The sequence below is a fragment of the Sorex fumeus genome, unplaced genomic scaffold (assembly GCF_029834395.1).
Source record: "Sorex fumeus unplaced genomic scaffold, SorFum_2.1 ptg000014l, whole genome shotgun sequence".
NCBI lineage: Eukaryota > Metazoa > Chordata > Mammalia > Eulipotyphla > Soricidae > Sorex > Sorex fumeus.
This window is the reverse complement of record NW_026606071.1, coordinates 361,413-389,404: the sequence shown is the minus strand read 5'-3', so window position 1 is coordinate 389,404 and position 27,992 is coordinate 361,413. Positions and strand designations below refer to the sequence as shown.

At 36.8% G+C, this 27,992-nt stretch overlaps 1 protein-coding gene across 1 annotated transcript in view; it reads right to left on the bottom strand.

The window, feature by feature from the left end:
* Positions 1-1,827: 1,827 nt before the first annotated feature.
* DNAJC10 (DnaJ heat shock protein family (Hsp40) member C10) overlaps positions 1,828-27,992 on the bottom strand; it is a 46,814-nt gene continuing 20,649 nt past the window's right edge. Inside the window, exons 13-23 of the mRNA XM_056111824.1 lie at positions 24,508-24,622; positions 21,261-21,388; positions 20,696-20,812; positions 17,213-17,314; positions 14,758-14,913; positions 13,859-13,992; positions 11,091-11,144; positions 10,738-10,885; positions 6,654-6,773; positions 5,135-5,239; positions 1,828-3,817 (exon numbers count right to left, since the gene is read on the bottom strand). Coding sequence (XP_055967799.1) covers positions 3,806-3,817; positions 5,135-5,239; positions 6,654-6,773; positions 10,738-10,885; positions 11,091-11,144; positions 13,859-13,992; positions 14,758-14,913; positions 17,213-17,314; positions 20,696-20,812; positions 21,261-21,388; positions 24,508-24,622 — 1,191 coding nt within the window. The 3' untranslated portion in view covers positions 1,828-3,805. The remainder of the gene's footprint in view (positions 3,818-5,134; positions 5,240-6,653; positions 6,774-10,737; positions 10,886-11,090; positions 11,145-13,858; positions 13,993-14,757; positions 14,914-17,212; positions 17,315-20,695; positions 20,813-21,260; positions 21,389-24,507; positions 24,623-27,992) is intronic.

Here is a 27,992-nt window from a genome sequence, read left to right as displayed (position 1 = left end):
TTTCTATTTGTGATGAAACTTTAAAAGATTTAGTCTGGTAGCATCTTTCAAATTTCACTAGTCATCATTCCGCTTGTCATATTTACAGATCTGATTTATAACCAAGAGTTTGTACATTTTGACAAGCTTCACCTTTTTTTTTTTTTGCTTTTTGTGTCACACCCAGCGATGCTCAGGGGTTCCTTCTGGCTTTGCACTCAGGAATTACTCCTTGCAGTGCTCGGAGGACCATAGGGGATGCAGAGAAATAGAACCCAAGTTGGCAGCATGCAAGGCAAATGCCCTACCCTTTGTGCTATCAGTTCAGCCCTGACCTTCACCTATTTCATCTACCCCACACTGGCAACTGGCAATCTGTTTTCTGTAACTGAGGTAGTTCTTATGTTTGAAACTTTACATATGGGATTACATGGTATTTGATCATTTTGCTTAGTTTAAATGTCCACAGTTCACTCCGAAAGGAACAGCAGAATTTAATTTTTATGGTAACTTTTAACTGCATGTATACTTTACTTTTTCATTCATTTATTAATAGAACTTAGGTAGTTTTCATGCTTTGACTATAGTAAATAAGTTTGCCATGACTATAGGGGTATGGTTCTTTCTAAGTATTTATATCAGTAAAATCAACATATATTTATACATCAAGTTTATTATGGAAGATCCAATTCAATCTTTTACCAAATACAGTTGATGCTATTTGATACTGCTTTGCTCATCTTGTTTCCAGATCAGAAACCACTTACTGGTCTTTCAATCTAAAAAGTTCACTTTATTTATCTGGTTTCTTTATATACTATATGAATGAAGTGATATAGGTCTTCTTTCTTCATATAATTCACTAAGCTCCAGGTTTAACCACATTTCTGCAAATGAGTTTCATCCTTTTTCCTTTAAAATGCTGAGTACAAATATTCCATTGTATGTAGACATCATCTTCTTTAAAATACTGGTTTTATGTACCATCATTCCCCTGGCCTTGGTGGACATCTTTCTATGCCCTTAAGCTTCATATAAATATCATACATAAATGAAATTATTATCTACAATTTGCTTTCTTTGCTCACCATCCTCTTTAAATAATTGGTTTGCATTATGGAATTTCAGGGGCTTATCTTCACTGCTCTTAATGCAGTTCTTAACACTCCCTCCCCAAAGTTCCAGTGCCATCCCATCACCTGATAGGTCCATATCATCACCTCATACCTGCTCCCCTGGTAAGCACCATAATGTTCACGGTTTCTATTTTTTGTTTACTGGTTCCACTGCTTTAGAATTCATGTTCCACATGAGGGAAATTATTCAATGCATCTTTTATTACCTTTTTTCCCTCCACTTAGCACAAACACCTCAAGAGCTTCACATTTTTTAACCCAAGGGCACAAAACAGGATCTTAAACAGCAGAATAGTATTCCATTGATATATGTATACACATACATTTACATATGTGTATATATGTCAATGGAATACTACTGTGCTGTTTATGTGTGTGTATATACATACATACATACACCAGGGCGGTTTGTTTGTTTTTTTAACTTAGCTGTCTTTTATGGGCATTTAGATTGGTTCCCAGTTTGGACTACTGCGAATAATGCTGCTAGGGAAGAGGGGTGCAATTTTATTTTTGAATTAGTGTTTTCATATTTATCCAATAAAATACGGAAAAGTGATACTGCTGGATTTTATAGAATTTTCATTCTTCTTACTCTTTTCTTCTTTTTCAGGGGGAAGGGTTCACACCCAACTGTATAGAGATGAAGCCCAGGTTGGTTGCATGCAAAACAAATAATGCCACCCATGGTATTATTTTTCACCACCCTATTCGTAATTTTCTAAAGAATCTCCCATGCCATTTTCCAGAGAGATTGCATCAGTATTCCCACCTGACAAAGCAATTGCATGTGCATTACTTAAAACTCTGTATCAGGTAAATCACTTATCTGTTTCATTAAGGTCTTTTTCTGGGATCTTATTTTGTTTGACTCTGTTGTTTTCATGGGTTAGGTAACAGGCACATATTAAAGCCAATTTCCAGGATGTATAATACTTGCTTATTTTATTAAGTTTTTCCTCACTTAATACATTCAACATTGTAAAGGTAGTAGTATAGACACTTGTAAACCTGTTTGTGTTCAGTGTCAGAACTGGGAATTACAAATACCTGGGTGACAGACACCATGCCTTTAGAGTTGTCCTATTACAGATGTGGAGAAATAAAAAATGAAAGGCACTTCTATTGCTGATCATAACCCAAAAATAAATTAGTGATTAGAGTGGTAACTGTCCCATAGGTGCTCACACAAATCCAGTATAAGGAGATAAAAGGATATTCTAGAAACATTACGGAAAGAATATGAATATAGTGAGAATTGAAAAAAAATCTATTATTGTATAAATTACAGCTATATTTGTATAAGAAAGTATTAGAGAAGAGGGAAAACATCCTTAAAGTGTAATAACATAATAAAAAAAAACCCAACAGTTTTGAAACGGAAGTGTTTTCAAGGAAAAATTCAATTACATCTTTTAATGAATTAGAATCTAAAAGTCACTTAAAAAAAAATGTGCCAGGGATCAAACCACATTTCAAGGTAAAAGCTCTACCACTAAGCTTTTTCTCCAGCCCCTGGTTTTATTAAAATTTGAGAAAAGCTTGGATTATTTCAAGTCATTACAACTGAAAAATGCAAATGTCAAATTCTTAGATTTATATATTTGATTTTCTTACAAAAATAACTTCAGTTGATATGGCAGTTCTTCCATAAAAAAGTGGTTTTTGAATAAACTAAAGTATCATTTGGAATATTTATAGTATGGAATAACTATAGTATCATTTGAACTATTGTGATACAAATTTGCAGTTATTTTGCCTACATGAATTATACAGAGATTAGACACGAGTGAAAAATCACAACCATGAAGATAAAAGACAAAGATATATAAAGGATATACATTAAAACAGAATGTCTAGAGGGCAAAAATATGAATATCATAAAGATGATTCAGAAATCAATCATTATCCCAGGAAAACTTTTATGAAAGCAATTCAGGAAATATATGAATGCATAAACCTTTAAAATACAGAATGCTAAATTCTCAATGTATTTGGTATACAATGCCCAATTAATTGGTATAAACATCTTTTTTCCCTTAGTTATTTCTGGAAGCTGTAGAAATCTGTAAAATTTATTTATTGTTGCACACTTTTTAATTGTAAAAAAATTAAAAATAAATTTTCAACCTTTGAAAAGAAAAATGGGATCTTTTCACAATGATTAATATGAAAACAAGATTATCTGTTAATTTTGCCACATTATATGTTTAAAAAAATGAAATGAATGGCAAGAGAATTATAGACATTTCTTTTCTGAAACAGGTGACTTAAAACTAAGCTAGCTTTTCTCACGCCAGCTACAAAATGTAAAAACACTGAAGATCTTTTTGTACTTCCTAGACATGCATGCCAGCCAGTCTAATCATTTCCAGGGGTCAGCAATCAATGGTCCATGGACTAAATTTGGCTTATAGCCATTCTCTGTATAGCCCTGAGCTAAGAAGGGCTGTAAACAAAACAGAATTAAGACTATGCCAGAAACAAAATAAAATATTTATGATCTCACCTTTTACAGAAAAGTATACAGACCCTTCATTATAGCAACGGTGTACAGAACTCAAACAGTGCAAGTAAAGTCCAAGATAATGTTCATTTATTCTTATCAAGAATGAAGAAACACTCTAAAGATATCTTCTGATGTAATTTGTGAGGATTTCTTTTTAATTTTCTCTTCATCCTTAACATCATTAAAGTTCATCCTATAATAATGTAAGTTATTGAAAGAGACATGAGTTTATAATATTAAAAGAAAAGTAATAAAAATACAAATTTTACCTTCGAATATAATTATAGAATTGCAAATTATATGTGTGTTGCCTAACTATGATAATGGAAAAAAAACCCTTCCAGTTCTTTTTTTTTTTTGCTTTTTGGGTCACACCTGGCAATGCACAGGGGTTACTCCTGGCTCACGCACTCAGGAATTACTCCTGGCAGTGCTTGGGGGACCATGGGAATCGAACGTGGATCGGCTGCGTGCAAGGCAAACGCCCAACCTGCTGTGCTATTGCTCCAGCCCCCAAATACCTTACAGTTCTTATATTTCCATCCACGGTAGATACTAATCAATTTTACAAACTGTCAAAGTCTGTCTTTAGTAAAACAATTTTACTTCAGAAATCTTTATGACTAATAATTTTGTTTCAGAGATAAGATTAATTTTTGAAGTAAACATCTTGATAATACTAATACCGTCAAAATACAGGAAAGCACTGTGTTCACTTAAACCAAGACCTGTAATTATTTCTTTCCATTTTATACTGGGGTAGGCAGTTCTATTATGGCTCTGTAAAGTCAGATCTTTAGCCCACACCAGAGACTAGGCTCTTCATTTGTCTCTTATCTTTAAAGAAAGAGAATCCAAGAAACCTTGTATGTAAGCATATTAATTTTCCACTCAGAAAACATTCCAGCATTTAAAATCTATTTCTAAGGATGACCTAGAAGCATACTGATTTATAAGAAGGAAAAAAATAAATGGCCTCCTGAAGTCTATCAGGAGAGAGGTGTATATTTCTCTATAGATGGCAAGTTCAAAGAAGGGCCAAGATGAATATGGATTCTAACACACTCTATTAAGAACAGAAGTCAGTAGGCTATCCAAAATGTGGTATGATTTTCCAGTGCATTTATTTCTAAGGAGTTAATGCTTCTTAATATAACTGAGAAGAATTTAATTTATGGCCATAGTCACTTTGAAAAAAATTGGGTGGGCTATACACTTGGCTCTATGTTCAAAGGTCATAGCTGATTGTGCTTGGGGTCCACACTGGATTTGAACCACTGTTGCAGCTGTAACTGTGTCTTAACCTCTGCACTACTTCAGGTCCATGGTCATTTGCTTTCTGTTGAATGTTTTACTTGTCTGAATTTTGCTGTCTACTGGATATACTCGCTGTCACCTTTGTCTAAAGGGAAAATTTCCAACCACTTTACCTATTTTTTTATGTTTTATATTAATTGATACAAGTAAAAATTCAAGTGTTTACCAAAATCAGCTCAGATTTAGTCCTTACCTTATTTCTCTGTTCATGATTTTGAAGATTTTCCAATTTTTCATTTATTAAGGCAGCAATTTCTTTTGCATCTCTGTTATCTATATGCTCTCCCCAAATATTTCTCTAAAACAAAAAACTCTTATTAAAGTATTAGTTTAGTTTTGCTTTGGAGCCATACCCAGCACTGCTCAGAGCACACTCCTGGCTCTGTGCTCAGGGATCACTCTTGGTAGACTCTGGAGACCATTTGGGGTGCTAGGGATCAATCCCAGATCAGCCAGGTGCAAGGCAAATGCCCTACCCACTGTACTGTCACTTGGCTCCAAGTCTTAGTATGTATGTATATGTGTATTTATTTGCTTTTGCTTGTTGGGTTACACCTGGTGATGCTCAAAGTTTACTCCTGGCTTTGCGCTCAGGAATCACTCCTGGTGGTGCTCGGGGGTCCATATGGGTGCTGGGAATCAAACCTGGGTCAGCCGCGTGCAGAGCAAACGCCCTACCCACTGCTATCACTGCAGCCCCCAAGTCTTAAAGTGTTTAAAACTCATATTTCTTCAAGGGAGTGAGACTGCAAAAGCAAAGCTATCTCATAGTTTACCCATAATTAATACTGATGATGTTGATATGGGAACACGTAAATCAAAATAATCCCTTTAAAGAAATGCATGGCTAACTTCAATGCCATCTAAACTGTAAAAGACAAATATGCCTTTGAAACAATCATTGGTTTAGAACAAATTAAATCTTAGAATAAGTCAATGATGGAGCCAACGAACCCTAATTTTTGTTATGTAGACAGATGGTCTATAAGCCAGTGCAATCTATAAAAATGCTGAATCCCATATCTACCACCGTGATTGGACGAAAGACTGGCGCACTGACATTGCCTACGCTCAGTTGCCAAATGGTATGAACTAATACTCAAATATATACTAAGGACAAAGACCATCTGAAAAGGTTTAAGACAGTGTTTTTCATTTTTTCCCTTTCCTGGAAAAAAGTTATAAACACATACTAATTCTATAAAAGTAAATACACAACTTCACAGAAAATAAATGACCTTGAATTCTATTAGTCCATAGAAAATCACTACTAGTACTTTTGTCAGTGTCTCTAGTTTTTTCTATTTAAATGTATAGAAATTTTAAGGCAATTCAACTATTCATCAGAAAACCCTTTTCTTTTTTTTTTTTTTTTTTGCTTTTTGGGTCACACCCGGCGATGCACATGGGTTACTCCTGGCTCTGCACTCAGGAGTTACTCCTGGCGGTGCTCAGGGAACCATATGGGATGCTAGGAATCGAACCCGGGTTGGCCACGTGCAAGGCAAACGCCCTACCCGCTGTGCTATCTCTCCAGCCCCAGAAAATCCTTTTAAGAGGACTTTGGTATATTTTTAAAAAACCTGTTATATTAGGCAATTAAAAAAATCAAGATAAATGGAGAAAAAAAAACTAGAAACTGAACACATTCCTTACTTAAAATTAATGTTGGCAGTCTAAGGAAGGGCCCTGCGAGGACAGCCTGGACTTACCTTTGTGCGTTCATAGGGATAAAATCTAACAGTTGGATAGGCTCTAATACCAGCATTCTGGCATGTCTGAGAATGAGCCTGACAGTCTACTTTTCCAGCTTTTACTTTTCCTTTAATCATCTGAAACGAGAAACAAACAGTCTGGGTTCAGCTTGGCATAAATTAGTTTGGCAACCACAAAACAACATACTTTTGAATCCTTTTACATTTAAAGATATGTTGCCTAAAAATTTTGAACATTCACATAAGACTGCTTCTGAATTTTTTTCAATGTAAATTTTAATTGGTTAAGCTTTTTTATAGGGGCTTACAGGTGGAGGTGTTGAATTCTCGACACTGATCCGTGATTTGGTGACTGAGGGTCACCTGAGTTATATCCAGCAGTGCTGTACTGGAGAAGTATGTAGTTTCAGGAATCAAACTCGGGACCACACATGCCGGGCGTGTATATTTAACTTTTTGTCATTTCCCTCCCTTTTACTATATATGTGCTCCATACTTGCTTCCAAATTCATATTACTTTTTAATCTTTTTCTGTCAAGGAAATAAATTAATTCCTTTTCACTAGCAAATGAATTCTGTCTTGTCAAGAAAATTGACAATTTTCAGCCCCAACTACCCAACTTGTTCCTGCTACCATATCACGACTTTACTGCAAAACCATCTCAGTTCTGCCGTAACCCTTCCCATCCCTGGTCTGATATGATGAAGTGTTACTCTCTTGTAGGCTGACTACCTACCTATGTTCCCTAGTCCCTCCCTGTGAGATCCATTTTTCTTCAGAGTATGTGCCCATGATCAAAAAGGACTCTTTCTCTGTGACTACACTATTCTTCTACTACCATGCTTCTGTTTTTTTGTCAAATCTGGCAGTCCTTAGGGTTCAGTGATCACTAATGGCAGCGCAAGCGGACCATATGTGGCACAGGAGATCAAACCCAGGTTGGCTGTGTGCAAGGAAAGTGCCTTCCTCACTCTTCTCTCTCTGGCCCAGAATTTTGTTTTGGGGACACATTCGGCTGTGTTAGGAATTAGTGCTGGCAGGGCTCAGGGGAACCGAATGTGATGCTGGAGATCAAAACTCGATTGGCTGTATGCAAGGCAAGTGCCTTACCCTCTGAACTAACTCCCTGGCTCTTTTAAAAGAAAGGTATTAGTGATTCTTTTACACTTTCACCCTCATCATTTACATACCATTACTACTTATACACTTAATAATGACATTTCTTCAAAATGAGAGATTTCTCTTTTCTTAATGATTACCTGACATTCTATTTGTCACTTTTCTTTCTTCCCTGACCTTGTAACTTTTTTGTCATTTCCCTCCCCATCCTCCCCAGGTTTTACTGAGGCACGGTGATTTATACTACTATTAGTCTTGCGCACAGTATTCTAACAGCACACCCACCTGAGTGCCCACTTTCCTCCACCAGTGTCCCAAAGGCCCCTAACAGCCCCCCCCCCCCCCCCCCCAGCTCAGTTCTGTGGACCAACTCCATTTTTGCTGCCTCTGGTCATTTGTTATTCCCTGACCATGCTTCTTTACATCCCATGAGATCCTTCCGTATCTGCCCCTCTCCTCTCAGCATGATACCCTCTAGTTCCATCGATACAGTGGGAAATGGCATGATTCCATCTTTTCCTATAGCTGAGTTCTTCCTCATTTCTCTTAGGATAAGAATCAATTAAAAGATCACTGCTGCCTCTAGTGGATGACTCCAGCAAAGTTCTATGTACAAGTCTTGACTCCACATTCCCTGACATAAACATGCACGGAAAGTCAGAAAAATCTAAAACTGTTATTTTAATTATGTTGACATATTTTCAATTACCTAGAGGAAGGCTTCAAATTGATTTTGGGGCTCTAAATTTCTTTGGCTTTGTGACCTACTGATCCAGTGTAATCCTTATACAATATAAAAAGGATCCTGCGTAACCAACAGTTTGTGTCTAGTGCTTAGAGCATATTCGATATTATGAAAGTACTCAGGAAGAGTCTACAATGAACAGCATGGGAGAAAAGGGTCAAACCTCCTTATCTACCGAGATTCCACTTTTCCCACTGCCCATTGTCTTTATCTTCTGGAATACTGGATACAGTGATCCCTGAACATCCCCCCCCCACCCCACGTCCTTGCATCTTGACAAATTATCATCTTCTATACTTAAGCATGATCTTTATCCAACCTTTTAAAGTATGAAACTCTTAGTTATACTGTAATTATCTAGTGTCTCACTAATAAAAACAAAACAAAAAACCCAACTTTTAAGTGGAGCCTCTTTAATCCTGACATTAACATTCTTCTTTCCACATCTTTGATTCTAACTTCACCAACAAGGTGATTTGCTGTTTTGTAATACGTTATCTACTTGCATTTAATCACTTGATTGAATCCTAAAGAAATGGAACTTTTTTTGTAGCCCCAGTATTTAGCATACTTTCCACCTAGTTCTCTTAACAGTTAAATTATCTTTTTCTTATAAAATGTATAACTAAATCAAATTTTCATAAGCATGAGAATAAGTAAAACAAATTTTTAAAGTTTAAGGGGAGGAACAGGAGAACAAGCTGTATTTTATTATATTTTAGTTTTTAGGCCACATCTGGCAGTACTCAGGGGTTACTCCTGGCTCTGCACTCAGAAATTATTCTTGGTGGTGTTCGATGGACCAGCCTTACGGGATGCCAGGGGCTGATCCCAGGTCGCCGACATGCAAAGCAAATACCCTATCCACTTTGATCCTGAAGTAAAAATATTTTTAAAGGATTAGGTAAATAATTTAAGGAACAAAAATCTAACCAGTAAGTGTAAAAATGTGTAACTTCTTAATTGAAGGACCAGTCAATACCAAATAATTTCCCAGGCTCATAGGAGCTTTGACATCTATCTGCCACAAAATTCCCACGGTTTAGGGTTAAGGATGCTCAGCTTTTGTTGCAACGCGACTCTGGTACTGATATTCTCATTCCAAGGTAAGACAGCAGCTCAGACATTAACAACACAGATTGCAGAAACACTAAAAATACAAGAGTGCATTCAGTTTTTATGTCCAATTAAATTTTACTAGATATAATGAAGACACCGTAGATGTAATGATATATTAGAAATGTTATTTCGCCCTCATAATGTTTTTTTTTTGTTTGTTTTGGGCTACACCAGACAGTGCTCAAGGCTACTCTGGTTATTTGCTCAGGGGGTTTGAGGTGTGTTCGAGGGACCATCTGAGTGCTGGACCCAGGTCAGCGGCATGCAAGGCAAGCACCCTACCTGCTCCAGCTCAATGTTTGTGTTCTTATAAAGGAGATATGATTTCTAAAAAAGCAGCATGGTGTATAACTACATTCATGGAGTACAGGACATTAAGGTGACACCTCACCTGCAAGAGATTACCTGAGGAGGGCAGAATACCACCAAGGGAACTAGCTGGATAAGAAGCAGAAAAACAAATGAAAAAAATGAAGAAAAGATACTTCAGAAGAAGAAACAGGATGCATAGAGGCGTACTTGTGCAGAGAATTAATAGAATATTTTGTTGTGCCTGAGCTATCAAGAGTGGAGTAGGGGATAAATGATGAAGGTAAAAAAGGACCGATGGTCAAGGATGTGTGTCCAGAAATTCAGTTAACAAGAGTTAAGAGGAGGGAATATTTTAGAGCAATAGATAGAGCAAAATGAAAGAAGGCAAATTCTAACAATATAAGGCTATTTAAAAAGGCAAATATGGTACATGAGAGTGTGACACTGAGGGCCTGAGCAAATAGACTAGCAAAGGAGACAGAACACATTTAAAGGCATTAACTAATAGGATCTATTTAGTGACTGTCTGTGGCATCAGGATAATGGTAGTTTGGGAATGAAAGAAGTAGAAGAAATAAAGTTTCTACCTCTATGGTTAGACAGATGATGTTATCAAATCAGAGAATATGTTACCTAAAAAACTTTAATAAAGGAGCAGACTATAGATATAGAAATGTAGTTTGTTTTTAAAAGTCAGGAAAAACTTAAAAGATATAGGCATTAAAATGAGTTGTTTTAACATAACATGCACGTGACCACAATTTAAGTAGATAGACAATACTTACCCTAGCTAGTAGCTCAAATTCTGGAGCAAAATTCTGGCAAGGTCCACACCACGGAGCATAAAAATCAATCACCCAGTGGTTTTTCCCTTGTAAAACTTTTTCATTGAAAGTCTGAGGTGTTAAATCTACTGATGCTTGAGGTAAAAATCTGTAGTGAGAACAAATTTATTACACAAAGTCAAATTAAACACTAAGATGTAATACTGCAATACTTTCTAAGAAACAATAACTTCAAAGAAAAACAATCTAGTATATCCAGGCCCGATCTAAGTATTTGACCCTTAATTCATAACAAATTTAACTATAAACACAAAATTAAGGTAAATAGCATTACAATGACACATATTACTCACCCGAGACCCCAGACTCTTAGGGAGTAAGCGTCTCTATTCCAACCATTGTAGCTACTAAAAGAAAAAAAATATATATATGAATTGAAAAACAGCATTTTCTATTATGTTCAAAGACTATGTAGCAATTTTAATGATTTTAGTCACTGACTTCAAATAACATCATCTGTAGCTGCAATTATTGCTTGATCCTCAAACTTTTTTTTTTTTAATTAGTGAAACACCATGAGGTACAGTTGTAGACTTACAAACTTTTGTGCTTGGGTTTCAGTTGTACAATGATCAAGTACCCATCCCTCTACCAGTGCCCTTTCTTCACCACCAATGATCCCAGTACCCTTCCAAACCCCATTCCATCCCCCCACCGACCCCACCTCTGTGGCAAGGCATTCCATTTTGCTCACTCTTTCCTTTAGGGTATTGTAGTTCGCAATAGAGGTATTGAGTGCTATCGTGTTTGGTCTATAATCTACTTGCAGCGTGCATCTCAAACAAACTTTTTTTAAATTCTTAATAATTTCTGTATTCTAGACCAGAAGTATCCCAACTCTGTCTTATCAATTTTTAGGAAAACATTTTTTTTCACTTGTGCTAATCCCCAGAAATCTACTTTCTTTATGCAAACCAACAGAAAGCACCACCCAGTTTTATTCCAGCACACAATGACAATCCCAGTGAGCATGAGGGGAGTATCACCACATTGGAAAACATTGCATTATCAGACCTGAATATACAATTTACATTCAACAGACTCATAGGGACAGCAAAACTCATGTCCAGTGCTTTAGTTTTTAGATCTTTGTTGAAGTTAATTTGTTTTGTTTTATCTTACACATAGCAGTGCTCATGATTAACTACTGGCTCTGTGCTCAGTGATCACCCTGATAGGGCTCCAAGGACTATATGGATGCTAAGATCAAACACAGGTTGGCTGTGTGCCTTCTGTACTATCTCTCTGGCTTCTTCAAGTTATTAATGTCAATTTATTAGACATTTTTAAAATCCAAGCCAAAATCCACTTCATAAATGCAGCCTTTCATGATTTCCTCACAGAATCCAAGGTTTCTGTTTGGAGTATCTGCATAATGCTTTACTGTTTGCTTTTTTAAAATTCTTGTTCAACTGCAAGTATATACACTGTACTCTGAAGTTATGGCATACTAGCATTCCCTTTATAGGTTTTTGTGTAATTATCTCCATTAATTTGATCTTAACAGTAACCTTTTTCTGTTCCAATTTTTACTGAGTCCCTGTGAAACTCTTACTGTTAATGACAGTTTCATGCATACACTGTTAATAACAACATACCAAATAACACCAAAGTATAAACTTTCTTCTCAACCAATGACCCCAGGTTCCTCTCACACATCCATTGGTCCCTCCCTTATAAGCTTTGTTCTGTAACCATTAGCCATCTGTTATTCTCTTACACTTTATGAAGATAATTGTATTAAATGTGTCAGAACCTATTTAGAACCCTGACATTGCTTATGGTACCCTGAATACTGCTAGGGGTCACTCTTAAGCTCAGAGTCAAAAATAGCCCCCAAACACTTCCATGTATGGCCCAATGTCTCCTTCCCTAAAGTTTGTATTTTTATATTTTTAATAACACATTACATTGTCTTGCATTTGAGTTTTCTACATAACCTACTATGTGGTTCAGTGGGATATCATAGAAACTGAGAAACATGAGCTCAAATCCCTATTTTAAATGTCCACACCTGAGAGATCTGGAAAAATTATTTAAGGTCTGTGAGTCAGTTTCCCAGGCTGGAGTGATACCACAGCGGGTAGGGTGTTTGCCTTTTGCGCAGCCAACCTGGCCGAGCCGGGTTCGATTCCTCCACCCCTTTTGGAGAGCCCGGCAAGCTACGAGAGTATCTCGCCCGCACGGCAAAGCCTGGCAAGCTACCCGTGGCATATTCAATATGCCAAACACAGTAACAAGTCTCACAATGGAGACATTACTGGGTCTGTTCAAGAAAATGGATGAACAACGGGAGGACAGTGACAGTGAGTCAGTTTCCTAACCTGTAATAGGAAAGAAAGGTATTAACTTTTACTTTTTGGGGTATGGGGTGAGGCCTACTGGAGATACTGTGAACAAAAAAAAAAAAATCTAGTATGTTATCTGAAGTCAAATCAGGGCATAATGTTGTCAATTCTCATCTTTTAAAACTTTTTTTCCCCTTTTTTGTATTTGTGCTTAGTGATTACTCCTGGTGGTGCTCGGGATAACATGGGATTCTGGGGATCAAACTCAGGTCAACCACAGTATGGTTTGGTCTCAGGTAAGGCAAACAACTTACCTGCTATACTATCTCTCCAACCCCTCATGTTCTTTAGTTTTGTGAAAATTAACACTATTAATTTACTTTCCATATACTGAAGTATTCATTTGCATGCTATCTTGCACATAGTAGAGTTGACATATATTTCTGGGGTTAATATTAGGAAAAAACATGGGGCTAGAGAGATAGTACACCAGGTAGGGCATTTGCCTTGGATGCGGCTGACCGGGTTTGATTCCTCTGTCCATCTCGAAGAGCATGGCAAGCTACCGAGAGTATCCTGCCCGCAGGGCAGAGCTTGGCAAGCTCCCCGTGGCGTATTCGATATGCCAAAAACAGTAACAACAAGTCTCACAATGGAGACGTTACTGGTGCCTGCTCGAGCAAATCGATGAACAACAGGAGGACAGTGCTACAGTGGACAGTGCAGAAAAAACAAGTATCAAAAAACATTCTCTAAGTAGAGAAAATACTTACTGATACTGAGAATTCTTATTTGATTTTTTGGGATAAAATCTTATCTCAGGGTATCTCCGAACTTCTTCTTGGGAACAAAAAGAATGATACTTTTGACAGTCTATACTGCCCACATTGATCAGTCCATTTAAAGTCTACAAAATAAATAAATAGATCAAAAGTGGCTAGAATAAAATTAGCTTCATTCCTATTTTACATATTTTCAGTAGAGAAACTGTGAGCCGCTTGGATTATCTGCTCACAATTTCCGCCAAATAATAGGATAAACCACAGAAACTTAATGAACTGCATATTCAATTTTAGAGTCAGGAACTTAATACAATTAAGTTTGCAAAGTAAAATATTACATTGAAAAATGATTTATTCTATCAAAATCCAGATCAATGTATTTTAAAGAATCTCTGCAATATTTCAAATGAAGACAAAGCTTGCCAGCAAGCTGATTTATACCCAAATTAAAATAAAGATAAAATAAGAATTGTATTTTTTCATTCTGGTACTTGAACTATTTCCAAGTTTTAATGTTATGTATACAGTATCTATTTGTAAGAAACCTTATTTCTCTTATTAACACTAGGTCAGTTCTTCTTTGAAGGATCAGAATACTGTTAAGAATAATACTTTTAAGCTCCTAAAAAGAAATGTTCAAAAATTTTTGTTGCCAAGAACTTACTGAGTTTGCAAAATCAGTAAATTAAGGGGATCTTTCTAATCTAGTGGAAATTTGATAAAACATGTAGGTGACACGAGAAAAATGGTAAATTTTCTAAATTACTTACATCCAGAGAAAAACAAAGTGATATGATCTAAATTAAATTAAGTGGTAATCTACTGAGTTGATCTCAGTTTCAAAATAACTGTTCAACAACCTTAGTAAATATTAAAATACACAGTTATACCCGGGCCATTCTTTTCCATTCTGGCATTAAGAGCTGACATGGATGACACCATGGTGAATAAAAATCAACCATCCAGACTTCGTGTTGTTTTCTTTCTTTAACTAGTTCATTGAAAGTGGTTGGTGTCAGGGAGATCACTGAAGGATTCATAAGATCCTAAAGAGAATATAACATCCATTAAACTTTAAAAAACTTTTAAAGTAATTCTTTGAAAACTACCAGCATGAATCTATTTAGTCAAGTTCCTGTTAGTGAATAACCAAAACTATTTTTTGGAAGGAAATCATTTTAAAAATATATAATCCCTAATTTTTAAAAAGTATGGAATTACAACTACTGGTTTTCTTAAATCAAGTTGTATTTTATTTCTATGTATCACTATCATCAACTTGGGCAAGGAAAAGAGGCAATTTTCAGGTTATGACACAAATAAGTAGATGAGACAAGAATTCTATAAACTGCCCAAATATCAACATAGGTCATGTAATTCTTTGTGGAATCTAGAAAGGCTGGAAAGGAAACAGCTTTTTGATAACTAATGAATTATTTTTCAGACACTGACAGTCCACAAATTAGTGTCAAATACTGTTTTAACAAAGTTTCAATCTAACAGGAAGCAATACTAACAAAGATGTCCACTTCACTGGGGACACAACAGAAAGCAGTATGAAACAAAAAAACTGTTACTATGGAGTAGGAAGAGAAGACTAGGACATAGAAAATGGTCATATGTGGATAAGCTACTTTTTCTTTCTTAGTAGTCCTCCGTCAATCAACTTCGACTACTAGAAAAAAGGAGATACTAATTTTTGCTGCAATATGGATGGAACTAGAGGAGAATCAGAGGGAGAAGCACAAATGCAGAACGATCTCTCTCCTAAGTGGAAATACAAAGAAGCATAGTAAAGGGATACCTGCCGAGTAATAGCACAAGACCTTGAGAATGCAACTACAGACCAGAACCTGTTAATGGGTAGGACTGGGGTGGGGGTGGGGTAGGCGGTCTTGAAACTGATGAAAAGATGCTGACACTCTGGTGCTTGTTGTGGAACTAGAAGACTGGATGCTTGGAAACTTACCTTGAATATTCAAAATTCAAAATTTAAAAAATTTAGGCACCATGATTTTATAAAGGTGTCCATAACAGTTTCAGAAATACAATGGTCCAACACCGTTCCTACCACCAGTGTCAACTTCCTGCCAGTAGTGTTCGTTCCCAGGTTCCCTCCCACCTCTCTAGCCTGTCTCCTTAATATGAACATTTTTAAGTTTAAATACTGTAGGTTTGGGTCAAATGTGCATATAGTACTGTTAACTCAGTAGTTTAGACATATATAAACATACTTTTACACCACACCAAGGTGTATCTAGAGCCCCTGACACTTCCATCAGCTCTTCTTACCTCCTCCGTTTTTCTCTTTCCCTGGCATTTTTCATTTCTAAAATCTACAGCCAAAGGTTTGCCCACTTTTGAGAGGTTGCATTCTCTTGTCATGTTGTTATATATACCACAGGTAACTGAAATCATCTGGTATTTGTCCTTCTAACTTAACACGATACCCTCCAGTTCCATCCAAGTTGCAGCACATTTCATGATTTCATCAATCCTTCTAGTGGTTTAGTATTTCATTTATATACCATAATTATTCACTCATCTCTCACTGGACATCTGGGTTGATTCCTCGCTGTTACTAAGTGCTGCAATGGATAATGGTGTGCCTATGTCCTTCTGAATGATTTTGTGTCCTGAGGGTGTAGATATCAAGAAGTGGAATTGTTGGGTCAAATGGAAGCTCTGCTTTTTTTTTTTTTTAGTAATCTCCATAGTATTTTCCACAGGGAGTGACTGAATCTGTACTATTAACAGTGTGTTAAATCACGGTGCTTCACTGTGTAAAAGAAAGAAGGTAGGTATAGAGCACTACTGTGCCAGTAACAGCAGGATCAGCACAGCTCCAGGCTTGAAGAAACCACGGTGGAGAAGGGCCTCTCTTAGTTCCTAGCCAACACTGGGTTCCCTCCAGCCTCAACCATAAGGAACCGACACTACGACAGTGGTGGACATCTTCGATACTTGATGGAGCAGCAGAAATTTTGTACACATAAGCATGAGTATAAACACTGTTGTTAAAGAAAAACGACTGTAAAAATCCCAGAATCAAAACCAAAAGCATCTGTAGTGATTTTTATTAAATAAGAAAAGAAGGTCACAAAGCTTCTTGTGAAAGCCTAACTTCATGTTCTCACTAAATAAAAATATCCACTTAGTTGGAGTAAGAAAACAGACCAACTTTGATTTAATTCTGAGAAAATAATTGATATCAAAAATTTTAAAAATTTCATTTCTAGTCAGAAAATAGTATTTTGGCATGAATACACTTTACTAGTGAACAGTAAATACTCATACAAAGTATAATATAAACAGACTTATAGTTTCAGCTTTAATTCAAAGTACCTCTATGAACTCTAAGATCTGTTCAGCAGAGTGATGTCCCTCATATTCATGAATGCTGGACTGGTTGAAAACCACTGTTGTTGGATAAGCTTGAATGTTATACTGTTAGGAATGAGAATACAAATCAGGATCAATACATTTCACCTGTATAAATATTTTAACCAGCTTTGCCCTTATTTTAAATAATAAAAAATAATTACTAATGACAGTAAAATTTTAGGCTGGCAAAATTTAGCAAAGGAAATAGATTCATAGTTGTGATGAGTAACTGAGTCTTACATAGTTATTTACATCAGCCATAAAATTAAAAGACCCTGAAACACTGAGAAGTAAACAAATGATGATGTTGGTCCCTTTTCACTTTCTTGAACTAGGGTGGGAAAGCTTTAAGAGTGAACTAATGGGACCACTCTGATAGCACAGCAGGTAGGACGTGTGCCTGCCTTGCATGTGACTAACCTGGGTTCAATCCCGGGCATCCCATATGGTCCACCTGTGCACCACCAGGAGCAATACCTGAGCATCACCGGGTGTGATGCCCCCGCAAAAAGTATAAAAAAGAGTGGACTAATTTCTCGTTTGATTTCTTTAAAAAACCTTAATACTTGGATTTCTCTAAAAGTGGAAAAACATTAAATTAACACTATAAACATGTTTTTGGTTAAGGATCGTAATATTCTTATGAACATAGTTGCTTTTTGTTCAAGATGGCTTTCATTATGATAGAAATGCTGTAATTTCCTCAGAACTAACATGAACACTAGTCAGGAAGTTCAAGTGCATATATATATTAAAGCTATAGATCTGCTATAGCTAAACTTGGCATAATTAAAGCAGACAAGCACTTGTTAGTAAACTAGGAATTCTGACTAAAAATAAAATTCTGAAAACAAAAATGTAAGACTGATCTAACCTTCATAAAATATGCAGATTCAACTAAGTCATTCGATTAACAAAATATTTATATACAACGTTTACCATATGTCAAGCATCTCCTCAGCAATTACACATGTAGTTTCTCATCTTTTCCTCACAATTCTAAATCAGAAGCTAAAACTAACAAGTCAATGTTACAGATGAAAAAAATCTGAGGTACTGAGGGGTAATGTGGCTTGGACAAGGTTAACTAGTTAGTAAGTAGTGAACCCAAGTGAATCTGATACCATACCTTAGTTTTTTTATTTTTGCTTTTTAAATCACACCCAGCGATGCACAGCGGTTACTCCTGGTGGTGCTCAGGGGACCATATGAGAGGCTGGGAACTGAACCCGGGTCGGCCGCGTGCAGGGCAAACACCTACCCACTGTGCTATGGCTCCAGCTCCTGATACCATACCTTTGAATCTTACTGTTTTACTGAGTTACTACTTATAGCAGTGTTTCTCAGTGGGGCTATAGAATGCCCCCAAATATTCCAAGGGATCACAGTAAAAATTATGTAAATGAGGGGCCATTGGGGGCCTAGGAAGTAACAAAGTCAGAAGGGGTCACAGTTGAAAAAAGGTCGAGAAATACTAACAGGATACAAAATGCATTAAATAAAATGCATAGAAACTAGAGGACTTAATATTAATTACTGCTTATCAAGCTATTTTTGCTTAGCATCCTTTCAAAGACACATAGCCACTCAAAATGAAAGGCCGGTTTTCATTCTTAACATGTTGACAATGGTGCTGCAATATGTGACAATTAAGACATTAAGTTGAGTCTCCTGTGGTATACACTGGCATCTTCAATTTTATTTTTAATAAAAATTTCAAACACAGGGGACTAGAGAGAGTGCAGAGGTAAGACACTTGCCTTGCATAAGACTAACTGGTTTGAGCCCCAGAGCAGCATACAGTACCCCAAGTACTGCCAGAAATGATCTTGAGCATCACCAGGTATGGTCCCAGACCGCAGCCCCACAATTATTTTCCAAACATAACAGAAAGATGACATAATACAACAAACATCCACATCCCTCCCTTTTATAATTAACTTTTTTTCCCTCACTGACTTTGTAAGTTTTATCTCATTTCCCTTGCTTCCTGCTAATAGGAACAACGATACTGAAAATAATTGTGTCCCATCCTGCCCTCTAAAATTCTTTCTCACGTGTATGCACATGTATTGCTAACAGTATACTGTAATGTTTGAGCTTTAATTTTTTTCTGAGTTTCAGCACATTCTATGTTATTCTGCAACTTGCTTTTCCCATTTTCCACTGTAAGGTTTATTCATGTTTAAGGGCAGATCAAGGTTTAAATGTTCTAATGTATTCTACTGTGTAACTGGGTAATTTATCCTTAAACAATGCAGGGGCTTGCCTGTGTAGTCAAAATTTAAATATAACTTACAGTCAAGTCTTCTATTGGGTTGGGGGTCTATGTCCACGGAATCAACCAAGAGACATTTGTGCTTGTTAGATTCATTATAATGTAGAACCCACCAAGGTGAAAAAGAAAAGGGCTTATTAACAAACTTGAGCAGTTCAAGCCCACTGCTATTCAACAGGCAAATGTACTGGCTCTTGTCAAATTTCTATGCTTGCTCTTGGCATTTATAAGTATTGTACTTTGATGGGTGGGGTACAGTAGGACTAATGCGATATAGTTTCTTGATTAAGTGAAGTTGAATATTTCACATATATTAGATTTTCACTTTTATGAGATGTTTGTCAACATTATTTCTGTGGAGATGGACAGATAGTTCTGCAGGAAAGGCACTTGCCTTGCTAGCAGTGGACCTGGTTTCAATCCCTGGCACCACCAATGGTCTCACGGAGCCCTCCTGGAATAATCGCTGAGCACAGAGCCAGGGCGAGGATTAAGCCCTGAAGTCCACTAGGTATGGCCCAAAAGTCAACCCCCCCACCCCCGATGATTTGTAGGCTTCATGAACATGGAACTACTCTAAGTGCAGATGTATAGTTATTGATTGTAACAAGATCTCTGTTTTACAAAAACATCATGAACATGGAACTGTCAATTATATGGGCTACAAATCGTTGTTTAACTTTTAGTGCCTCTCTCTTTGGCAATTAAAATTTAACAATACCATAAAGTTCCATCCTACAATAATAAAATGTCTTAGTTATGCTTAATCCATCCTCCCCCACACTGTTCAAATGTGAGGGTCCAAGGTTTTGGTGCTACTCAAACTGAAGACACGCCAGGGCCGTACCTGGCAGTACTTGGGGGCCTCCAGGATTAATTCTTGGGGTGATAAAGGGACAGAGGCATGATCATGGGGTTCCAGGCATAGAACTGGGCTTGACCTCATGTCAGCCATGTATTTTATCACCTATTTTCCTGAGACATATTTATATTCAACCACAAATACTGTCTATTCATGTTTTAATACAATCATAATTGCCTAACATTTTGATGAAAAGATTTAAATATTTTGTTACTACTCTAAGTGTAGATGTGTAGTTATTGTTAACAAGATCTCTATTTTACAAAAACGTTAAACGAAAATGACATTTTATATTTTGTCTTACCATATTACAGAGTCCTTCATGAATTGTACAATCCAAGGTGCCAAACTTAAGCTGACCGTAAAGATGTTTTGATGCTTTTCGTAACTCAGGTAATAGAGCTCGACATGGTGGACACCACTATCAAAGAGAAAACAATGACACAAAATTAAAAAAAAAAATCTTGCAGCAAGGAATAGACTAAGTGAAAGAAACCATACCCAGTTGCAAATTATAAACTTACTTCTTGGAGGGAAGACTATATTAGCATACTCTTAGAAGTAGTGAGTCACAGTAGCTAAAAATTCTAGAAACTCATGATTCATGGTTATCTAGATGGTGTCTTTTAGCTTGGACAAGAGAACATTTAATTATACTGAAATATTTTTGTTTTTCTTTTTGGGTCACACCCAGCGATTCACCGGGGTTACTCCTGGCTCTGCACTCAGGAATTACTCCTGGCAGTGCTTGGGGGACCATATGGGATGCTGGGAATCGAATCTGGGTCGGCCGCGTGCAAGGCAAGCGCCCTACCAAGCGCTGTGCTATCACTCCAGCCCCTGAAATTTGAGAGAGAAAAATAACTTACAGGAGCAAAAAAATCAACAAGCCATGGTTCTTTTTCATTGGCAGGAAAATTTTGAGGTCCAAGTGTAGTAACATGAGAATTAACACTTTCTTTGGCAAAGGCAAGTATATCATACAGAATCTTCTTTCCTGTGCAATTAAGGAAGAAAATTAGAATTTAGGAGCATTTCCAAGTTTTTATGCTTAACATAGTAAAAAAGCTGAACTTCTAAATAAACTTGTTCAGTGAAGTTTCAGTGTTCTGTATGCCACTCACACACATTGGTTGATTCTGCCTTCCAATCTTCCTGCCCTTTAGCTTCTTGTTAAAATGAAGAAAATGAGAAGACCTCTTTGAAATTACTTTCAATGTACCCACATAAGATTTCCCAGAGTGGTTCTTGCCTTCTATCTATCTATGATAAATAACAGTATCATAAAGCGATTTCTTACCATTTCTAGTCCCAATTTGGGATATTGCCTTAAATTTAGTTTTACTCTTAAATGTACTCCACTAGCCAATAAATTTTGGCGTTTCTGCCCAATTTTCCTTAAACAGTGAATGCAGCATCGACTGCCATAGATAGGTTACTCATAAAAACACAAACCTAATCCCACTGTCCCCTTATTTTAAGGTCTCTGGTGATTTGCTGCTGCCTAAATAATTCTCAATCAGCAACCCAAGGGATTTTTCCATTGGCTTTAACTTACTATAACAAGAACTTATTTTGTGCCAGACATTGTTTTACATGCCATATGGCATTCAAAAAAAAGACAGAATCCTATTTAAGGAGCTCAGTCTCGTAGGAAAGACTCTATCTATAAGGATTTAAATACAGTAAGACATGCTACACATTCCTTTTTTGCTTACTCTTCAGCCACTGCTTGAATCCTTCATCCATCCCTTGCAAATGGGCCCTAATTCTGATTCCCTCTGTTTTATTTTCTAGATCTCGATTTTTCTCTATATCCATTCTAACCTAATTCTCACCCAAAGTTTCATTTATCATTACTATATAACTATATGTAGTTTATTTCTAGCACTTCTCCTGAGATGCAGGCACACACACACACACACACACACACTAAAAAAGTATATATGTGTGTGTGCATATATATCTATAGATCTATATAGATGTATGTAGATAGATCTATATGTATATATATAAAACTGAACTGGGTTGTTTTATTTTTTAAATGTAGGGGTACTGCTGACTGTAGTGGGCATGAACTACACATTACATTTTTTAAAAGAAATTTTAAACTGAATATCCATGAGACAGACCATCACAAAGCCGTTCATAATTGGGTTTGTCACACAATGATTCATTACCCATCCCTCCACCAGTGTATATTTTCCACCACCAATGTCACCTGTTTCTCTACCACAATCCCACAATCCCCCACCAGTCCACTCCAGTCTACCTCTACGAGGGGCACTTTCCTTCTTTCTCCTTTTCCTTTTGTGCATTATGGTTTGTAATACAGGTACTAAGATGTGATCGTGTTTGTTCAGGGCATTCGGTATTTTTATTGGGACAGTATCGCCGGAGTAGCTTTTTAACTAGGCGGCACTTTTGGGGTGTTGATGTGACTGCCGAGTCTTCCGGAAGTACACGGAAGTAGTGACGATTTTGAATTGTGGAAACAAGCGGCCGCTGGGGGCTTGGCTTGGCACAGGCACCAGGCTGACCTGCCCCAACTCCTATCTACCCTGGTCTGTTCAGCTTTGCATGGGTCCGAGATTAACTTCAGCTTTTGATCTCTTTCAAGATTTATTTATGGGTCGCTGAAGCAAGGTCCACAGCAAAGCTTACATGGTGGTACTGGAGTTGGTTCATGGGGGAGACTGCCAGTGCTTCCAGGAGTATTGGGAAGTGGGGGGAGGTAGCCCATCCCAACTCCAAGAAACCCTGGAGATTTCAGTCACAAAACTCGCATACCAGAATTTTCAGCAGATTATATCTTGGTAAGATCTGTCCTGAGACGGCAGAATCAAGCTGGGGGTATGGCGGCAAGTTTGGATTGTGGAACCAAGTGGCTGCCAGGGACTTGACCCGCCGAACTGGGGTTGTTTTCTCCTCTCTTAAGTTCTCTTCCACTGACTAGTGATATAATGATCAGCAATGCTAGTCAATTCACCAAGTGAAAAAAACCTGAGCTATCCTCTTACTCTCCTACATCGTAAGTATACAGGTATGATTTTCTATTATTGCTGCCACACACAGTATGCTAAGGGTTTACTCCCGGCTCTGTGCTCAGGCACCGTAAGTGGTGCCAGGGACTGAACCCAGGTTGGGAGTATGCAAGCAAGGCAAACACCTAAACCACTGTACTCTTCTCTGGCCCCTATTCTTGATATTCTAAATAATATGTTCACTACTCTTCATCCACATTATTATTTAACTAAGACAATCATCACCTCTCATATGAATAATTGCCTTCTATTAGTTCTTGCTCCCATCCATTTTAGGCAATCACCTTCATAAAATGTCAATCTAGTTAATTCTCTGCTTTTAGTAAATGCCTCTGATTTTTCTTCAGAGGATAAACTTCAAGACCCTTTAATAAAAGATAAGAAACGTAATTTGAGGGAAATTAGAAAAACAGCACAACAGACTGGAGCATCTGGTTGCACACAGGAGGCCAGGGTTTGACCATAAGCACCAAGTAAGTGCCTCACCTCTATACTACCTCTCTGCCTTGGCTTAAACTTACCGAAAAAAGAGTTCATGCCTTGCTACTTTACTAATATTTGTGAACTAAGTGAGTGACTGTTACTCACTTAACTCCACCGTAATAGGTAAGTTGTGTTTTATTACATTTCTTTTAGGATAGGGTGTATCATGTAGCCCAAACACTAGGAACTGAAAATGTACTCTTTTGAATGTAAACTTAATGTCACAAGATAACTAAACTGTAGAAATGTAGTTATAATTTGAGGAAATAATGAAGTACTTAAGATATTAGTCTCCTGGTCTACTAGAGAAAAATCCAAAAGTATGTCTAGAAATTAAGATGCTCTATTTGCATAATATTACAGAAACTCTAGGGCTTCCTTAATTTTGCTAACTGACCAAGACCCTTAAATTACTCACTAGCCTGATATGTTAGAACTCCTACTGAAGTAAACATTGATCAAAATATTGAGTAAAAAAAATCTTAAAGAGTAAAAAAATGTGAGAAAATTAAAATAAGCATGTCTGAAGTAATATTTAAAAATCAATCTTTGAAAGTAATTTTTAAAATAATTTCCCCCCATTTCTTACCATGATGAATTTCATATTCTTTGGTTCCTTGTCCCTTGAATACTGCTAAACATGGCTGAAAAATGTAGAACTTACTACAGAAGTCTGGCGCAGATGAACAGTCAAACCTGCCAATCTGAAGAAAAAGTGCAATTTGGTGAAACAATTTCAACCATTCAATTTTTAAGTATTCATAAAAATTATCAATTCAGAAATAACAACGGTCTAAATAATAGTTCTTAAGCAGAAGGTATTGAGTTATGAAAACAAGACAAGTTTTAAATATAAAACCAAAATTCAAGTTAATTTTGAAAAGGGAAGCTGAAACCACATGAGCGAAAATTTTCAAGAAAATTGTTTTTTCAGTATAGATTTTTCAAAAAAAGATACCTCAGACTCACACAAATTAATTTGAAAAGATTTATATATGACTTTGCTCATTGTAGCACTTAATAGCCACGATATAAAACCAACCCAAATATACAACCAAAAAAGATATATGAATTATCTCCAGTGGTTAATCTTCAGATAACTTCATACTGAAATATGAAAATGTTTGATACTGTGAACAGAAAACGTGAAAGATAACACAGTGAATACATTTTGATTAAAAACTCTACATACTGCGCTGGAATCATAGTACAGTGGGTAGGGCGCGTGCCTTCCATGTGGCCAACCCAGGTTCAATCCCTGGCAACTCATATTGTTGCCCATAAAACGCCAGGAGTTAATTTCTGAGTGTAGATCGAGGAGTAACTCCTGAGTACAGATATTCATGACTACTTTTCTGATTCAAATAAATGTTCACAAATACTTGAATAGCAAAGCAGTTAGAAGAAACATTGATACATGGAATCACAGCTTAACTCCATGTCTCAATCTCCATGTATCAAGGCACAGAGTCGCCAGATGTACTAAAAGCAAAATGGAACTCTCTGCGCTAGAGAAAATTCAGTTAGCTCTAAAGAACAGAGACTTAAAGGGATAGAAAACACAAAACACAAAAGGCCTATTTCAGATTAAATAGGTTTTTAGCTAACAGAGTTAGCAAGAGACAATGGGATATTATATAAAGAAAAAGGGATCAGTGCCATAAGATATAACCAACTGAAGCTGGTGTTGATAGACCTTAAGAAAGTCTCATCAACACAAACATAGTAACTACAGAGGGCTTTAATGGCCCACTCATAGCAATGGACCAACATTTAGAAAGAAAATCTACAAAAAAAAAAAAAAAGACCTGAAATCAGATATTATGCCACTTCAAAATACCAAAACACATTCTTTGCAAGAACTCACAAAACTCTTAAATTAAGCCTAGTTTCAGGATACAAAATTAGTGTATTTAAAAAATCTGTTAGGTTTCTGCATAAAAATAATATAAAATAAACCAGAAATGCAATCCCATTTGCAATGCTATTAAAAAGGTTCAAATGCCTTGGAGCAAATTTAACCAAAGAAGTATAATATATGTTTGCTGAAGACTAGAAGACACTATTTTAAGAAACAGAAAGCACAAAGAGATGTTAACATATTCCATGCTTATAGACTGGAAGAATTAACATTGTAAAAATACCTTGGTTACCTAAAGCAACATACATATAACTTAATTAAAGCAATAATATAAAAATTTCAGAGGTATTTTCCAAAGAACTAGAATTTTGAAAAATAATAATTTGGAACTACAAAATACCGCAGATAAAAAAATTGAGAAAAAAATTTAAACTATAAATTATACTACGAAGTGATAGTAATTGAAATAGCATAGTGGTGACAAAAACAGACACACAAGTTTATGGAATAGACCTGAAAGCCTAGAAAAAGACTCATATGCCAAAGGAGTCAAAAGAGTCTCCTTAATAAATAGTGTACTGAAAACACTTAATAGTCATGTGCAAAAGAATAAAATTAGACCACTAACATCGTAACACAAAAGTCAATTCAAAATGGCTTAAATGCTTGGATGCAAGAACTGAAGTCATAAAATATACAGAAAATTCTAACAATGGGTGATAATTTGACATTGTTCTGAGAGAAATACTCAGGAACCCAACTCTAAAACAAAAAGCAAACGAAAGCAAAATTTAATGTAACTATATCAAACAAGTTCTACACACTGATAGTTATCATCAAAACACAAAGGTAACTGTAAATCCAACATTCAACAAGAGTTAAAAAAAGTTAATAATACTTACTATATAACCCTTAAGCATTGCCAGGTGTGACCCCAAAAGCCAAAAAAAAAAAAAAAACCCCACCCCAAAATCAACCAAATAAACAACCCCAAACCAAAATATTTACCTGTGATGATAGCTATTCTCCAAAAGACAAGAAACAAGAGGTACTGGAGAGAATGAAGAGAAGGCAAACCTTGTCCACTGTGGAAATCTTTATTAGTACAACCATATGGAAAGTGGTATAGAGATTCCTCCTCAAAAAATTGAAAATAGAAATTTTCTAAAATCCAGTGTCTCCCTTCAGGAAACTTAAGCAAAAACAAAATAGAAACACTAATTCCAAGAGATAAATGAATTCCTGCTATTTATAATGGCCAAGAGCTGGAAACTATTTAAGTGTCCACTGACAGATGATCAAATAAAGACGTGGTATTTATAAACAAATGAATACCACTCAGCTATAAAAAATAAAATTCTGTCATTTGCAAGAAGATGAAGGGTAATGAACTTAGTGAAATAAGTCAGAAAGACAACAGTGTAAATCATAAGCAGCATAAAGAGAAAACAAATGAATTAAAACTAAAGAAATATTCATAGGGATTTTAAGGCCAAATCTGGGACTACCAAAATAGAGGAAGAATTAGTAAACTGGGGAAAGAGTTAATTGAATGGTGTAAGATCCCTTTAGTGCTTCACGCCCTACCAAGGTCACGAGTTGCCCCCCACGAGTGTCTCTCCGGCACAGCCATGGCTCCAAAGGCAGAAGGACTTAATCCAGAGCCCGGCAGCTTGTGGCAGAAAAATGAATGGACTATGCGTTAAACTACAGTGCCAATGTCTCCCCGGGACGGAAAGGGTTTCTGTCGCCCCTCTCTCCTCCAGCAAAGTGGCAGCTGCCTCAGAGCTTACTGGAAAGCCAGGTATGAGCTGGTGTTGATGGGGCAACTACAGCCTCATAGGATGGGGGGGGGGGGGGGGGGCAGTTCACGCCCTACCGACGTCACAAGTTGCCCCCCAAGAGCGGCTCTCCGGTATGGCCATAGCACCAGACGCACAGAAACCAATCTTGTATTTATCTGGCTCTTGGCAGAAATCCCTCCAGACTTAATTAGTAAAATATCAGAAATCCAAAATGGACATCATATGGTTCTCATAACCAGCTATAGAAAACAAATTATTTTACAATGTCTTTTCAGCTGTTCTGATTGTTGGGGGGGAAGTTCTAAGCAATAATGGTGCATCTTTTGTCGAAATTATGAATGTAATCAAAGTAGAGAGAGAGTTAAGTAGAAATAATCTGCCTCACAGACATCGGGAGGGGCGGGAGGG